This window comes from Periophthalmus magnuspinnatus, chromosome 1 (assembly GCF_009829125.3).
Source record: "Periophthalmus magnuspinnatus isolate fPerMag1 chromosome 1, fPerMag1.2.pri, whole genome shotgun sequence".
Classification (NCBI taxonomy): Eukaryota; Metazoa; Chordata; class Actinopteri; order Gobiiformes; family Gobiidae; genus Periophthalmus; species Periophthalmus magnuspinnatus.
The window spans coordinates 16306427-16323280 of NC_047126.1; the positions used below are offsets into that span (position 1 = coordinate 16306427).

General features: G+C 38.1%; 1 protein-coding gene across 1 annotated transcript in view; it reads right to left on the bottom strand.

Moving 5' to 3' along the window:
- The window catches only part of LOC117371764 (protein AF-17-like), a 29199-nt gene extending 12345 nt beyond the window's left edge, over nucleotides 1-16854 (bottom strand). Inside the window, exons 1-12 of the mRNA XM_033967424.2 lie at nucleotides 16402-16854; nucleotides 15530-15609; nucleotides 15376-15430; nucleotides 13801-13910; nucleotides 8639-8742; nucleotides 7144-7237; nucleotides 6954-7064; nucleotides 6210-6305; nucleotides 5999-6143; nucleotides 4336-5124; nucleotides 2676-2941; nucleotides 1764-1881 (exon numbers count right to left, since the gene is read on the bottom strand). Coding sequence (XP_033823315.1) covers nucleotides 1764-1881; nucleotides 2676-2941; nucleotides 4336-5124; nucleotides 5999-6143; nucleotides 6210-6305; nucleotides 6954-7064; nucleotides 7144-7237; nucleotides 8639-8742; nucleotides 13801-13910; nucleotides 15376-15430; nucleotides 15530-15609; nucleotides 16402-16510 — 2077 coding nt within the window. The 5' untranslated portion in view covers nucleotides 16511-16854. The remainder of the gene's footprint in view (nucleotides 1-1763; nucleotides 1882-2675; nucleotides 2942-4335; nucleotides 5125-5998; nucleotides 6144-6209; nucleotides 6306-6953; nucleotides 7065-7143; nucleotides 7238-8638; nucleotides 8743-13800; nucleotides 13911-15375; nucleotides 15431-15529; nucleotides 15610-16401) is intronic.

Here is a 16854-nt window from a genome sequence, read left to right on the forward strand (position 1 = left end):
CTGTGCTCAACAGTGTGCTATCACCACTCACTTCTCAAGAGCTTTTAAAATTTTGGTTATCAAGCCTCTCCTAAACGTCTTGATGCCACAGTACAGAAGAATTGCCGCTCCATCTCAAATCTGCCATTTTTACACAAATTCCTTGAAAAGTTGTTAAACCAACAGCCCATTAACTTTCTCCAAATCAACAACTTAACCTCTGACTGCTCTTATTAAGGTGACAAATGACATTCGCCTGAACACTAATGCAGGCAAAGTCTCAGTCTTGACCCTGTTAGATCTGAGTGCTGCTTTTGACATTGTCGATCGTAGGATCCTTTTACAGAGACTAGAGGAGTGGGTGGGCATCTCTGACACTGCACTAAACTGGTTCAAGTCCTATCTAGAAGACAGGAAGTACTTTGTTGAAATTGAAAACTGTGTCTCAGATAAAATGTCCCTGACCTGTGAGATGCCCAAGCAGTCACTCCTGGGACCCCTGATGTTCAATCTCGACATGCTGCCAATACGCCAATTAAAACACAGCAATGATATGTCCTACCACAACTACGGAGATGACACTCAGATCTATGTCTCAGATGAATATGGACCAGTGGATTCACTCTGCCACTGCATCAGTGTGTAGCTGCCAAACAACTTTCTCCAACTAAACTCAGACAAGACTGAAGTCATAGTCTTTGGCCCACTCTGAGGACCTCAGGGACTGGCCTCCTCCTGGTGCCCAGAGTCAGGACTAAACGTGGGGAATCAGCATTTCAGTTTTATGCAGCTAAAACCTGGAACAGTCTTCCTGAAGATGTGAGACAGGGTTTTATTCTGCACTCTTCTCTTTTAATGTTCATTTTATGATGATTATGATTTATGATGATTTTAATGTCTTTCTTAGTCTGCAAAGTACTTTGAATTACTTTGTGTACAAACTATGCTATACAAATAAATTTGCCTTGCTTTGTCCTTGCCTTACTTTATCCTACTTTCACTGACATAAAAGGCCTCGCCCAGAAATCAGCCTCATTTCCTAAACAAATATGATGCATTCACATGGGATCATAATATTCAGGAGGTTAGGTAAGGATTATATGAATTTGCATTTAAACTGACGAAAGGTAATGGTTTCAACATGGTTTATAGTTAAAAGTTAGTTAGTATCGTTAACATATGTGTATTTCCAGGGCATGAGTTTAAGGCTTGTCTGTCTGCACAAATTAATTAAAGTGTTTTTCCAATGCATCAGAAGTATTAGCCCTAATTGTTGTCATTTGAAAAAACTTTAAGATATAAGATTAACATTGTGAAGAGGGCACTCCACAAAATGTGATTACACTGCTCCGTTTGGTCATGGTTAGAAATGTAACCGGCCTGTGGATGTCTAAAAATACATTTTATTAAACTTTTATTATGAGTAGTGAATTGTATAGACACTAACTGAGTTTATAGTCATTTGAAATCCTATATTTTGGAGGAAATTATCAAAATTGGTCCGATATATTGGCTCCAAAATATTGGCAGACTTCATTTGCATTCGCTTTGGATTCTAAAATATTGGTACTGGCATTGGCCATGGGAAAAAGCAAAACAAAAAAAAAACTTGTAGATTTCAAATTAATGTAGATGTAAATACAAAAGGTCTGATTTAACATTGTGGATTTTTTGTTTTAATAGATCTTTCATAACTGCATTATATAAGCATTTGCCCTCCATGCGAAATTATGACATTATCCAATTCTATAACACAAATGCGCCCAATTGAAATGCTGTGGTACCTGGCAGAGAGGTGTGTGGTTGGCTCAGCAGTGGAGGCAGTGTGGAGGCCGAGGACAGACAGCTGGAGAAAAGCTGAGAGGAGGCCAAACTGTAGGAGGTGCTGGAGACCGGGTGCACCTGTCAATAACACACCCAACATGACACACAATATGACACACACATGACAAATGGTTTCCAGTGATGAGAGGCAAAGCGCAAGGATGATTTTAGAGATGTATGCAAAACAGTATATTCAATCCAATTTTGTGATTGTTCATATCTATTGACAATATTTAAATCAATCAATCAATTAACCTCATAAACCTTTATTGTTCCTGGACAGGGAAACTCTGTGTGCAATTGTAACACAGACAACAGGCAATTTAGACAATAAAACATTGATTGGCACAGTAGAACACAACTGATTTAAGACGCCCAATAAATTAAGAAATATGACCAAACAGCAGTGAAATCCTTGCATTTTCTTTCATTCACATGCTCAATAGATTATCATTGTTTTTATTATGTGAGCAGCCTAATTACATCAAACGTTCTGAAATGTCCCCTTTGTAACTTTTCTGATGGAGGTTGTGCCAAAGCAAGATAAATATGTTTAATGCTATACTGTGGAACAATCAAGTCAAAGCTATAACATCTTCATGGAGACAAGCAGCAGGTGGAAGACTCCATCAGAAACGTTACATAGGGCACCTTTATGCTACTTCTGTTTTCATAAATAAAACAATTGAATATATTTGTGTGAAAATGTCTAACAATTGTACCACATGAATAATTATTGGCCTCATTAGAAACAACCCTTGGCTCGACTAAAATGCTATAAATATCTGTGTCTGGGCTTATTTATAGACAGACATAGAGATAGTTAGAACAAAGCAGCAGGAGGCAGTGCTATCTGAAGTGTGACTGAATACCTGAGAGCTGGAGACTGAGTTGACAGTTGGTAGTGTGAGTGATGAGGCATGGGACAGGAGCAGTCCAGAGGAGAGAGGGGTACTGCACACACCTGGTGCCAGAGACAAAGAGGTGCAGCAGACCCCCCCACCCAAAGACAGGGGGGCAGTGGAGACCCCTCCACCTAGAGACAGGGGGGCAGAGGAGACCCCCCCACCCAGAGAGAGTGGGGCAGTGGAGACGACCCCGCCCAAAGTGAGAGGCTCTTTCAGGCTGGAGTAGATTCCTGGTCAGAGGCAGATTAAAATCACATATTTTATCATACAAGACTACCTACACAGCTTCAGCCATTTATCCAAAGGCATCCACATAAAGGTGAATTGGCTAACCTTTAAGATTTTGAAAAAAAAAAAAAAAAAAAAGTTCTAAATGGAGGCAACTGGATGCAAAAGTAAAATAGTTCATAATGAAATTTAAATGGAAAAATAGGGATTAGCAGGAGAAAATCACAAAATTTAAGATTGCTTTGGTTAGCAAAACATGGCTCAAGTTCTTTTTTATTTTATTTATTTAATAGGAGATTAATACAAACATCTAACATTTTTAATGAAGGTAAAATCTTGATTTTTATGTTTTACTGGGTAATAGTTTATACAAATGTTGACTATGCAAACGTTTTTCACAACAAATCTTTTAATGAAGATCAAATAAAATATTAGGCTAGAAAACAGTACCTTTTTAAGAGACTAGCAAACAAACTGACTTTGTTTTCTAAAATTATATGGGCTGTTGCTTTAACACTGAATATTTGTATCGTATTGTAAGTAGGACAGGAAATACAGGCCTCAAAGATGCTCTGTCAGATAACACACAAAACCACAATTGGTGAAAACATGTGACGTGTATAAAAGAGTATACAGTTAAAATTAAAAATCATCTAAAAGTTGAGATAGTGGGAAAACATTCATTCTGTTTCATTGAAAAGTCAAGCAAAGTGCAAACCAAAGACAACACAGTCTTTGTTATAGAGGAAGCTGAACGAGGACTACATGCCCACTCACCATACAGTGCAGTGAAATAGTATTTGAACACTTCTGTGTTTCCTATTTGACAAATGTAAATGTTGATAAGTGAGAAAACCAAATGCATTCTCTAAATAAGTATGTGTGTAAAAGGAAAACTACCTGGTTGATGAAATTACAATATTTCAGCAACTTTTTTTCTTAAGAGAGGGTGTTTTATGTCTATGGGGTATTAACTGCTAACATATTACAAGTTTAGATCATTGTTAACTTTTATTGTTTTGAAAATGCTATATTCACCAAAAACTATGTATTGACATGTTTTATAAAATTTAAGTCTCCCCTCCATTTGCTCTCCACACTAAATCACTCCTCCTTCAGTGCGCTATCACAAACACATTGTTTTCATCCTGTCGATTGATCTAAATTTTTATTTGATTCTATGATTTTAAACTAACCAAAATGGCTTTGAATTTTACTGACAGAGGATTGGCTGTAGATCTCTCTATAAAAAAGATCCAAGCCGATCATTGGCGACATCAGATGACTGATGAATTGATTCCAATTACATTTCAATAAATTGCACAGCCCCAGTGGACAAATCTGTAAAAAAACAAAGCAAAACAAAGCAAAAAAAACCCAAAACCTTTTGACTCACCAGTGCCTAGGAGTGAATTGCCTCGACTTGTGGAAAAACTGCCTGCTGATGAAGAGGAAGAGAAGACTGAAGAGGAAGATGTTACAACAGCACTAGAGATTGTGGTTGTCTGGTAATGGGAATTCAAAGCTGGGGTAGTAGGGGGCGCTGTGTGGTGATGATGGTGCTCCTCATCACCCCTCCTCTCCCTGTTTTTGCTTCCTTTTGGTCGTCCTGGGCCATGTCGACTTTTCTTGCTTCCTCTGTGTCTCCGTTCCCTTGGCAATGGCGGAGGGGGTGTGGTTTTGCCATCTTCTTCCTCCTCCTCTCTGTCTACTTCTTCCAAGATGGGAGGGGTGCTCAGCTGGGACACCTTGAGGGATTTGGAGGGTTTGTAGTCCACCGACGAAGAGGAGATCTTTCGGATTTTGGTACCAGATGAAGATGTGATGCGCATAATGGAGCCAATTGTAGAAATAGTAACTTTGTTTTCAAATGGACTGCTAGAGTTCCGTTCAGTTCTGTCATGACTCTGTGTAGCTGCTATAGGCCCATCAGCAGGAGTCAAAGCTGGAGGTTTGTGGTATTTTGAGTCTTCTTCATCATCGTCATCATCTTTCTCTTCTTTTTCCTCCTCTTCTTCTTCCTCATCCTCCTCTTCCTCACGAACAGCTGGTCTTCTATGGCGTTCTTTTCGGTCTTCGTTGTTGTGGTGGTCGTCAGCGCTGCGGTCATGCTCGCGGTCCCGTTCGTGTCGAGAGGAGGAAGAGGAAAATTGGTGGAAGTCCTGAGAGGTAGACAGAGAGCCAGCTGCAAAAGAAACAAACATATACAGATTTTATTAAAGGAGATATGCTTTTTATTGATTGATTCGTCACCTCCAGGACAGCTGCAAAATATATCACAATTGAATCATAGTAGTCACAATTAGCAAATTGCAAGGACAGCAATTATTTAAATAATAATTATTTAGACAGCTATTTTTTTGATAATTTAGATGAGGATAGGTGGGATTCTTGTATTAGTTTATCAGTTCAAATTTCAGTGCTCTCTCAAATGTTAACGTTCCTGAATGTGTTCAAAACAGAAATCATAAATCTAATGCTAATTGCAATGCTTTAAAAAAAATTGCAACTAAATTTCCTTCAATATTTTGATTCACCCCTATTTTCAACACAATTTATTGTCATCTCTACTACTTAAAAGGAACTTTTTTGCCATTGGTTCTATTCAGTTCTTGGTTAAATTTCCAGCAGTGATGACAAATTATAGTGAAATACGCAAGACTATGAATACTAAAAGAAAAAGAGAGTGTTTGCTCTAAACAATACAGGGATATTTTAGATAAGATGAGATTCACATTTATAAATGGCAATATAGACTGTACAGTGGTAATAATAATTATTTTCTAACACCCAAGACAAAAATACAATGACAATATAGGTTCAAAACCTGTGTATGATGTGAGTTTGGGATCAGATCCTCAATCTTTCTTAGTAAGAAATTAGCTCAAGAAGTTACAAGAATAATAAGAAAACAATCCTCTGTACTGTATAACAACACAGGAAATACATTATCATGGTAGGAAATGTGAAAGAGGAACAGATATATTTTTAAGTTGCTGCGGTAACTAAACATTACTTTGTTGATTAGTTGAACACTATTATTTCATTTTATGTATTACCTGTGTTGAAAGGGCTGGAAGAACAGGAGGAGGAGGAGCTTTTCCCTGTACTTCCTGGTTTCTTACTACGGTGACTGTGACTGTGTGAACTCAGCTTCTTGGATTTACTTTCACTGTCTTTGCTGATGTGGTGGCTGGAAGAAATCTGGTAGAAAAAAAGTTACAAGTTAATCTTTAGATCTAGCATACACTAATTAATTTAATTTCTTACCTTTTCTATGCTGCTGCTGGTTACAGACGTGCTCAGACTGTCTGAAGATTTCTTATGACGGTCTTTATCTTTTGGTCGAGTCTTATCTTTATGACTCTGGTAAAACAATATACAACAACAATAAACAAGACAAAGAAAGACATTTTCAAGAAATACAACAAAAAACAGAGAGGAAGTAATTAAAATTAATATGCTGATACTCACACTAAAATAACTAGTGCCAGACATGTTTTAATGTTTTAATGTCTGGCACTACTTATTTTAGTTATACTGTGTTGTAAGTGTCCCATGTCTGTCTGTATTGGAGGGTTGTTTTTAATCTCGCTGTGCATGTGTATGGTGTTGTACATGTCTATAGTGACAATAAATGCATTCTATTCTATTCTACATGAGCTTTGAGAATTTATTGATACACAATAACTACCAATACCACCACACTTTTACCACCACACTCTTTATCAGCAACTCTGCAACAGCACATACTAACTCCATGATAGGTTCAGTGTCAACAGAGGCCAGTAAATAGCCTTTCAATACAGTTTATACAACCAACCAGGAACTAGATAACCATGTCTGATTTTAAAATGGGCAGAAAATTGAATTCTGTCATCTGGACAAATATTTTAAGTGTGAATAAGCTTTGCCTCTTATGGATTGAACATGATACTAGTATAAGTATAATCATGCATCTATAATAAATACATACACAAACAAAAACTTCAATTCAGTACCCAAATAGTTTACCTTTCTGGGTTTATGATGGTGATGGTGCTTATCTGGCGGTGGAGAGCTAGGGCGCCCCCTGGAATGACTGAAAGAACTGCTTGTGTTTTCACTTGAGCGTAACTTCTTTTGCTGCCAAACAAGATATACAATTAGGTTAATTCATGTATTAATTATTGTGACAGTTTTATTTCTTTGTGAAGCATCATACCATCTTGTTGTAGTGGTGCTTGCAGTAGCCACAGTACTTCACATTGTCAGCCTCTGGGCCCTCCTCCTCACACAGTAGACCAGCCATCTGAGCACTGAGCAGGGTCAAGGGAAAGACAAATGTTACCAAACAAATACTGAAAATTACACTGTTTAACTTTGCTGTGAAATATTGTAATAGAAATAAACTAACTCTGGAGAGAGGTGATAAAAATCTAATTGTTGGATCCTTGTGACAATCTGATTTTAGAGTGGATTTTCCATACCATGATTCACAAATGGTCTGTTTACTAATGCAGCTCTATACTCAAACAGACACTTTTCCATGCCAACTCCTCCTACTGGTTATCTCTGTCAGGTTCTGAATGAGTGACAGGTGGCTTTAACCAACCACAGTGAAGTGTGAAGTGCACTGGTAAAAAGAATGAAATAATATGATTTAAGTGTTTTGGCATATCATCCACCCACCCCTGTTAGACAGCACAATGAGCAGTGTAAAGTGTGGGTGAAAAGAGGGAAAGACATTCAAAAAATTGTCAGAGCCGATTATCATTCTCATAATGCTGAAGCTGGCACAAATCCTAGCCTGTGTGTTGCAACCAAATCCCTTGACCATAGTGCAGCACAACAGAATATAATTAAGTTAGTGACGTCTTTCAGATTCAGATTTAGTGATTGCCAGCATGCATTCATTTATTCATTTTTAGCTTTTTTTTTTTTTTTACAACAAGCAATTACAGACAGTAGGTGGTGTAACAAAATATCTATGGTGTAACAGGGTTGATGAAGAGACATTAATGAGCACAGACAAATTCCCTATGTCATGAATAGAAGATATAATTATTGAACCCAGAACCTCCAAAGGCAACAGCACTGACCTCCCTCTAACAGCAAATATGTTCACAATAGAATTTTAATAAGAATTTATTGGCCAGCAGCAAACTCTTTGTGCTAAATTTAGATTTCCTTTTTTAGACCAGACAAAAATCTCTTCTGTGGATGTAATATCAGAGCAGCTCCTGCTGCGAATGTTACTGAAACCTCTACAAGTTTACCAGCACACCCAAACATCTACATAAATATTGTATTATAATATCATACAATAGTATAATAGTAATAATACACAATATTTGTGTAACCTTCCCAACCATGCCATTTCCCATTGTAAATAAAGACGAAAGTGTAATTTTTTAGCCCAATGATTAAATGACAATTGTCAAGTTAAGAGTGTATACTGTCTTGGGTCCAAAACAGTTGGAAAAGTGACCCTAAATACCTTAAATTCAACAAACTTGGTCCAACCACAGCATTTCATATGCCGTGACCCTAAATATCTTAAATTTGACAAACTTAGGCTAACCACAGCATTTCATATTCATCATAAATAAAGTCAAGCACATGGTGGAAATGCTATGACAAATATTGATGAAAAAATATAAATGCCAATAGTTAATGATGTTATTAAAGGTAAAATCATTGTTCAGAGACAGACGTACCATGTAACATGGAAGGCCTGTCTGCAGCCTTGTCTGTTGCAGGTCATACAGGCTCCACATGCAGCTTTGCTCTCTCTGCCGTGGTCCTCGCAGATGTAGCATGTCTGAAAAAACATAAATATTATTATAATCATGAGTGCAATCAATCTGAAGTTGAATGTTTGAAATATATAGTGTGGAAGACCCCACAAACAAATATCTACTGTCCACTGAACTGCACTCTAGGCACACTTGATGTCATTCCTCAGACTCCTCTGTGATTTCTATTATATATACACACAGTATGCTGCTTTAACTAGGGCTGGGCGATATTAATTGAATTATGGCTTCTGAACATCCCTGTGGCCATCTTCCATCTTCATATAGGTTTATATAGGTTTTTAAGTTCATAACCTCATACAGAATAGGTAAAATCCTCCAGTTAGATGGTCCTGAACAAGCCAAGATTAAGATGTGGAGATGTGTTCCGAAGTGCTGACAGGTTGCCACCGCTGGCCTAACTGATTAAAGGATGGGTCAAATGTAGAGGATGTATTTCCCTCACATGGGATTAATAAAGTATACCTTAACTGTAACGGCAATGTTTTCAAGGGTCACCAAAAATCATATTATTTTCTGCCCATCTTGCCTCTAAACCCTGAAGGACTCACAGGACCTGCCATAAAAAAACGTTTCATTTACATTATTCAGTGAATGAAATTCCAATTACAGAGGGTGAGAAGAGAAATAGCTCCTGCATTCCTATCTAACCACATCTGATGAGGAAGATGAGGAAGTTTTTCTTGTCATGGCGACAGATGGGCTCTCCAGTGGTGCTTTGAGCTTAGAGTCTGCTCGCACAAAACTGTTGGCCAGATGTTTGTGTACATGTGCAGCTGGTAGTGTTCAAGTAGCACCACAACATTACAGAAGAAAGAAGCCACTCAAAACAATTACTGCAAAGGGGCTATTTAAAACGTTTCAAGGATAGCAGAAAGGAAAGGAACAAAATGTAAAGGTACAAAAATGTATATTACTTTGGGGTTTACATTCAGCACTCTTTCACTACAACAGTTGCCAATGTTGGTACCAAGACACTAATCAATACTAAAACAAGTCTTGACACTAGATACTGACTTGAACATGTATCTAAGCTGAAAAATAGCATAAAAGGACAAAATTGTACCTTTCCTGAATAGTTGAATGGTACTTGAATGGTGTTGATCCACAATCAAACTAGTGTGAGATTGTTTATGTGCAGATTTTTTAGATCAAAATGCAATAATATGAGTGATATTTTTATCATAAAGATTTATGACAAATAAAATAGTGAAAAAGTTTATATGTTCACAGAATCATATTAAAAAAATGACATGAACAACTCAAGCTTTTGTACTTCTTGCTTAGCGATTCCCTAGTGAGCGCCGAGTGGGTCGGCCGGGTGAGAGGGGGCAAAAGAGGCCTAGCAACAGGTGTGGGACAAAGAAACAGCAGGATTTTTACCTTTCTGCCTCTGCTCAAATTCTTCACACTGAGCGCCATCTCTGGAAATATTTGGACTAAATTAGACTCCATCAGGTCTAACAGGGACCAAACTGAAACTAAAGTAAATTGTACTGGAAACAAAATAAATCATACAAAACAGTAGGATTGCTCCATATAATCAATCCCGATATATTATTTAATAGAAATCACCATTTGAATTGACGCAATTACCAAATCGCAGACGTCGTAATTTTTTGGGTAACAGAATATCCACTAAAACAATCAAATATTTTATCTATTTGGGGGAAAATAGAGTTTATCTTGAAGTTTAAATCATTAAACTAAACAAATTGTGAACTGAATTTTGATTTTAAAACCAAATTTGCAAATATAACAACAATAACAATACTTGTCAGAAAAATCACATTTCGATTTTTTTCTCCCAAAATCCCAAAAACTTGTCTAGGCCTTGCAGGACACCTCAAGCAGGACTAAAGCAAATCTGAAACAATACCACATTAGGACAAAATCTGGACTGAATCAGATCTACCAGGTCTGAACCAGGACACTCTGAATTACATTGAGTACAAAGTGTTACAAGTACAAATACATTTGCCTTGCATTGCCTTGGGAAGTAAGCCACAGCAATCATCATTTAACCAATTTAACTTTACTAAGTGTTGACTCCAAAGTTTAACATTAATGAAAAATCCAAACTTAGCTACAAAAGACCCAATGACACATACAGTATAAGATGTAAGCTCACAGAAATTCCCATAGACAAAACTAGGCTACACAGGGGACTTGTGAGGGGCTTCTCAGGTTTTCACTGTCCATTGTAACGCTGTCTAGGAATGCAGGCGGCAAAGGACTTGGATGAATGGGCCTGGCTGAGAAAAGCTGCATGCAATTTACTGTAGCTGACAGAGTAATATGAAACCACTCCTCACATGTGTACATTTATATGCAGGCACGCTCACACACAGGAGAAGAGTGGCAGCAGCCCTTGCAAATATTGATTTCTTTGCAACACTCCCTGCTTTAAAAGGTGGCTGAATGCAAAGAGGCACTGCTCAGTTTTTGTGCCATTTGTACAGTATAGTATCAGCAATGGGAAAAAGCACATTCAAGAGGGTAGTGAAAGTTTTACAAAATGATTACACATGGTGGGTTTTATATTAATATCATAATGCAGATATAGATGTGTTATGTTACTGATTTTCTCAAGATGTTCCACGGTATGGCTTTAAACTTACCCATCTTGGATTTATGCAATTACAGGTGTTTTTAGTGCTTTGAAAAAAATGGGTTCTTACAGTGAGCAGGGATGCCTCTCCACAGATCTGACCTGTAACTAGACATGGTGGTGACATCACCATGTCTTGCCTATGTGAAGGTGGATAAGTTTAATGTCAAACTGTGGATCATTCTAGGATCATTCTAGCAATAATATCTCCATGGCGACAAGCTGATGGGGTACCCTTCTCCAGAAAAGTTACATGGGGCACCTTTAACATGATAACTTTCATAATTTTCAAGTATTCAGTATAGTATGGGATTTCCATTGGAAATCCCATACTATTTATGGCTTGAACAGACCCACACAGTGCAGGCTCCATTGAAAGTGTCGGTTTCTACAGGACGTGTATTTAAGTTGATAGATATCTTGGCCCTTGTACTACAGCTCTGTGTGAGGTCCCATCATTTTTGAATTACAGCAATTGAAAAGCAGCAACACCCTCTGCCAAACATCGTTCTTGGCCCCAAACCCTCTCTGCATTTAGCTCATCTTTGAACTCATTCTATAAATAATTTGTCAATCCAAAATAAATAATCTAGTTATAAACCAGGACCAAACCAGCTTCGAACCACAATCAACCCAAATCTTAACCAGCGCTAGACCAGGATAAAATCTGGACATAACCAGTACAATATAACAAGGGAATCTGCTTTAATCCAGGTCTATCCTCTCCATCACTTCTTTTTAACTCATATCATTTCAGTGTTTTCTACAGAGACTGTAGTGAGACAGGTACACTGAAGTAACTTTTCTGGAGTGCGGTACACAACCTGCTTCTCTACCTGGAGAAGTTATTGCTTTGTCTAAAATGTCCTCCATGTGGCTTTTTCATAGAGAGAATTCAGGTCAGATATGTGACACTAATGGTGTGATCATTTTATAATAATAATATTAATAATAACAATAATAATATCCTTTATTTTTTACTTTGGAACTGAACAAGCTCCAAAATGCTTTACATTCAGTCACAACAGAATACCAATGCAATACACGATTTATGGTAAACCAAGGAACTAATGGGAAACACACACACATTCTTACCACTAGCGCAAACTAATTAATGTGGGAATTTCTATAAGACTCATCAATTCAACTTCTTAACTTCAACTTCTCAATTCTTCCCTTCTCTCTCTCTCCCCCCAGAGCGGGCGATGCCTCACTCACCACAGCGCTCTGTGACGGTTCGTACGGGATGTGTAGGAGGAGAGATGAAACACATTGCTGTTGAGGTATTTCCAAAAACACACTGGAGCTGTATTGCATCATGGGTTATTCAAATGCCATTGTGAAGATGGGGGTAAACCACGTGGTCTTTTGTTTTGTTAAGGACTGAAATCTAGATTGTAGTAAATTTGCTGGAATTTACCATTCCAACAGAAATGTCTTTAACTTTATTAGATGAAGTTTAAGCAGACAAGAGTGAAAAGACTGTTGCCCACAAAAGTGGAGAAAAATAATTTTACACTCCTATTTTCAACAAATCTTTTAATCAACTCATTTTGAAGCATTTTGAGAGTTATGATAGACAATATATCCAACATTATATATTATTATTATTATTATTATTATTATTATTATTATTATTATTATTATTATTATTATTATGTGAAATTAATGTCTAAATTGTACCTATTTTATCTACCTTTTCTTTTTTTTTCTATGGCCTACATGGGAGCAAGGGAAGGGGGGGTGGGGGTTATTACCTCTAATCTTGGTTATTAACTAATTAAAATACTGAAATAAAAAGAATATGATGTAATTTATTTCTAATAAATAGAAAAACATTCTAGCTTATGTATATTTAACAAGGTCAATAATCACATGTAAAATTCTGAATGCCGTAAACATTTGAGTTTACTGAGTTTTTTCCCAGCCTTAAGTAAATCATGATTAAACCACAGTTTTGACATTAAAACCTTTCCTCTAAAAATATTGTCCTGCATGCCTTTTAGACTATCAATTATTCAACACCACACAAGACTTTGGATGGTCAGAGGAATTCAGAGTATTTTGAGAGACCCACATTAACTGAGGGAGGACATGATGAATCCACTCAGATAGTTTATAGTGAAAAGAATGGGTCAGGGATCAAACCTGGGCTAGGGCTTACTCACAATTTTGCTGCTTCTTGTTGATCAATTTTTGATTCTGTGTTACATTAACATATTAAAAACTAATATTAATAAACAACACAAACTTTTAAATATTACCTTATAGCACCAAAAAGTCAACCCTAGTCTAACCCTAAATCCCAGTCCCAAGCTGATCATTGACCATAAGAAAATGCTGGATCTTGATCATAATTTGATTACTCGCAAAGCCCTAGATCAAGCCCAAAACCTTCTCCAACATCCATAATGATAGAAAATGTTTAAGCTGTCTATCAGTGTGTAATTACCTTGATGTATCTTTCATGTGGGACGTACTGCAGGATGATGGGCTCCATTGTGAGGACATTGGCAAACTGTACCTCAGGGATGTAGAGAGCACACACCACGTGAGCCCAGCCTAGAATAAAACATAATGGTTAGAAATTACATTCAAATGCTCATGTTTATATTTTAAAACACTTTTGGCACATAGGCTTCAATAACCAGGCAATGAGGCCATTTTAATGATTTGCTTTCTAACCAATATTGCGGCTTGTTCTGCTGGATTAGACCTGCAGCCAAACTATAGGTATAGGTAACTATAACTATATACCAACTATAGGTCTTTTAAAACATAAATCACAAAACATTGTATATTATAATGAAGTCTTCCTCGACAGGTTAACCTTTGACAGTATAAATAATCATTTCAAATTATTTCAATTACGACCACATTGATTTTTTTCAGTAATCACAGCATTCAGGCTGAAAAAAGGTAAAGAGTGGGGAGTGACATTTGCAGAGCCAGTTCTCAAACTTATGAGTAAGCCTGTCATGATAATCACTATATTGACTTATTGTTCAATATATGAAAGTTGAAACAATATATTTTGGGTTCAATATTTATCATGTGTACATGTAAAATTTGTAAAATTGTGGTGACTTTGTGTATTTTTGTTGCAATACAATAAGATTTGACTGTAGAGAGATAAATAAATAACTTCTATAGCTAATTATTACTTCATTCCGGTATGTATATTTTTTTTACAGCTTATGCATTTTGAATGATACTGTCTATTTAAAAACAGTTTACTAGTGTTACAGCCTTCTTTACCCTAAATCTTGATTTCAATTGTGCACAATTGAGTCAATCAACCAGTCTTTTTTATTCAAGACAACTTCTCTGTTGATTTTATATTTGTAAGGTTTTTACTATTAGAAATTCCACAACACTGGGATTATCCTGCTTTATTGTTAAAGTAATTTCAATAATATCGTTTATCACAGTATGTCTCTGTATCAATATGTCGTACTTCAAAATGTGGTAGTGTGACAGGCCTACTTGTGAGATGTTATTGCTCTGCATGTGTATCTCAACCTAGGCCTTCTGACAGTGCTAACTCAACTCAAGGAAGATGTCCCACTGACATGCATGGACATAGGGGCAGTGGCTTGCCCAAGGACAGCTGCATGGATTATCAGGAGTGGGGATTGAGCTGGCAACCTACTTCAGTATGGTGGACAAGAAAGAAGGGAAAGCAAATATACATTTACACTTAAAGGACTCTTATACATTCTTATGCACTCACATTAGCTGAAATGTCTTGCCAAAGGAAAGGTGGCAGTAAGCATTGCCAGTGTCAAGAACTGAAACCAGCAACATACTTTGGGTTCTAAGTACTGCAGCACGAACAGATAGTCAAATGAATGACCAAAATTAAACTAGCATCAATACACTCACACTCTCATGCACTGATGTTGGGTGAAGTGTCTTGCTCAAGGAAAAAATGGCAGTATGCATTTGTAGTAGCAGGGAATGAAGCAGAAACATACTTTGGGTTCTAGGTGCTCAAACGAATGACCAAAAGTAACCTGGCACTTACCCCCACTGTCTGTCCTCTTGAGGGCACCATCTTTGTGGGGGCAGAGCTCACACCTCTGAGGCAGGACAGGACAAGAATCAGCAGGTGTGAATGATTTAAACACAAAGAGCAGCAGAGCCGGGTGGAGACATGTGGAGTTTGGCAGAATACTCACCACTCGTGCCGCCCGCTCCTGTGACTCACACTTCCGACAGAACCAGGGACCGGTGGGCACCTGGACGATGCCGTAGCACGCTGGGACAAACACACAATTATCACATTATTATCTACCTACCTATCTGCCTACATTACTACCTTTTATAGGCATACTGGCATTAGTAATAACATTAAAGACAACAATATCAACTTTTGTATTATATTGGCATTTTCTGAAGTATGAAGGCAGACATAAATGAACTGACCTGCCTGTCATTTGAGTATTTAACAGATTAATGTGTTTTATTCATGGCTGGTTTCAGCGTGTTTATAGGTTTAAATCAACGTTATAATAATAGCAACATTATTAATGACTGTGTTAACTGTCAACTTTTGTATGGTATCACATTTACATTGTCTAAAGAGTAAAGCTGGACATAGATCCATGTAGCTCATCAAGCAGGTCTATAAACCAACAAGTGTCTAAAAGTCAAGGCTTTTCCCAAGAGTACTGTGTTTTTAAATAGCATGTTCTTATTTTAGACGTATAAAATCAACAAAGCAAGTGAATACATGGAAACACAGTGTCCAGAGAGGCCCTGTGTGGTTCAATCACGCCCGTGTAAAGGCAGTGCGTATAAGCCCAAACTAAAGGAGCAGACACATAACCTGAAGTGGCACCGCGGCGCCGCGCAGACGGTGTCACCGGCCCTGAGCCTTCATCATGTGCGCAAAGAGGAAACAACAAACTGCACGCCTCCCCACCCCTCCCACACACGGCACACACAAACACGCACGTACACAGACCTTCACCTGAAGCTGTAGCGGCCAGCCCCCCGCTGGCTCAGCCACAGCTGCCCGGTAAAGACGCACCGGCGGCGGCTACGTTACCTTGGTGAACGGCGACGCTGCAGCCGTGTCCATCACAGTACACCAGCGGATTCTCAGCCCAGCCTCGCTCGTCTGAACACACGCAGCAACCTCCAACCATTTCCCGCATGCTGTTCCCATAAGAAGAACTGGCTTTTCCTCCCGGAACGGCTCGGAGCTGGACTAGGCCAGTCAAGGGGTCGTCCCGCGCTCTGACGACCCTGCGGACATATCGGTGCCCGCGCTACGTGCGCAGTTTTCAAGCCGCCGCTCAAAGACCAAATCTCGGCGTGAGGTTTGTGGTGCTGCTGCTACGTTTTTTCCGTGATGTCCTCCCCGTCCCCATAGAGCCGATGCAGTGCGCATGCTCATATGTGCTTCATTGGGTCGGAATAAAAGTCACATTAAAGATATAGCAAGTTCTTTGTGGTCAAAATCGCCTCCATCAGCGAAGGATTGAGCTAAAACATATTT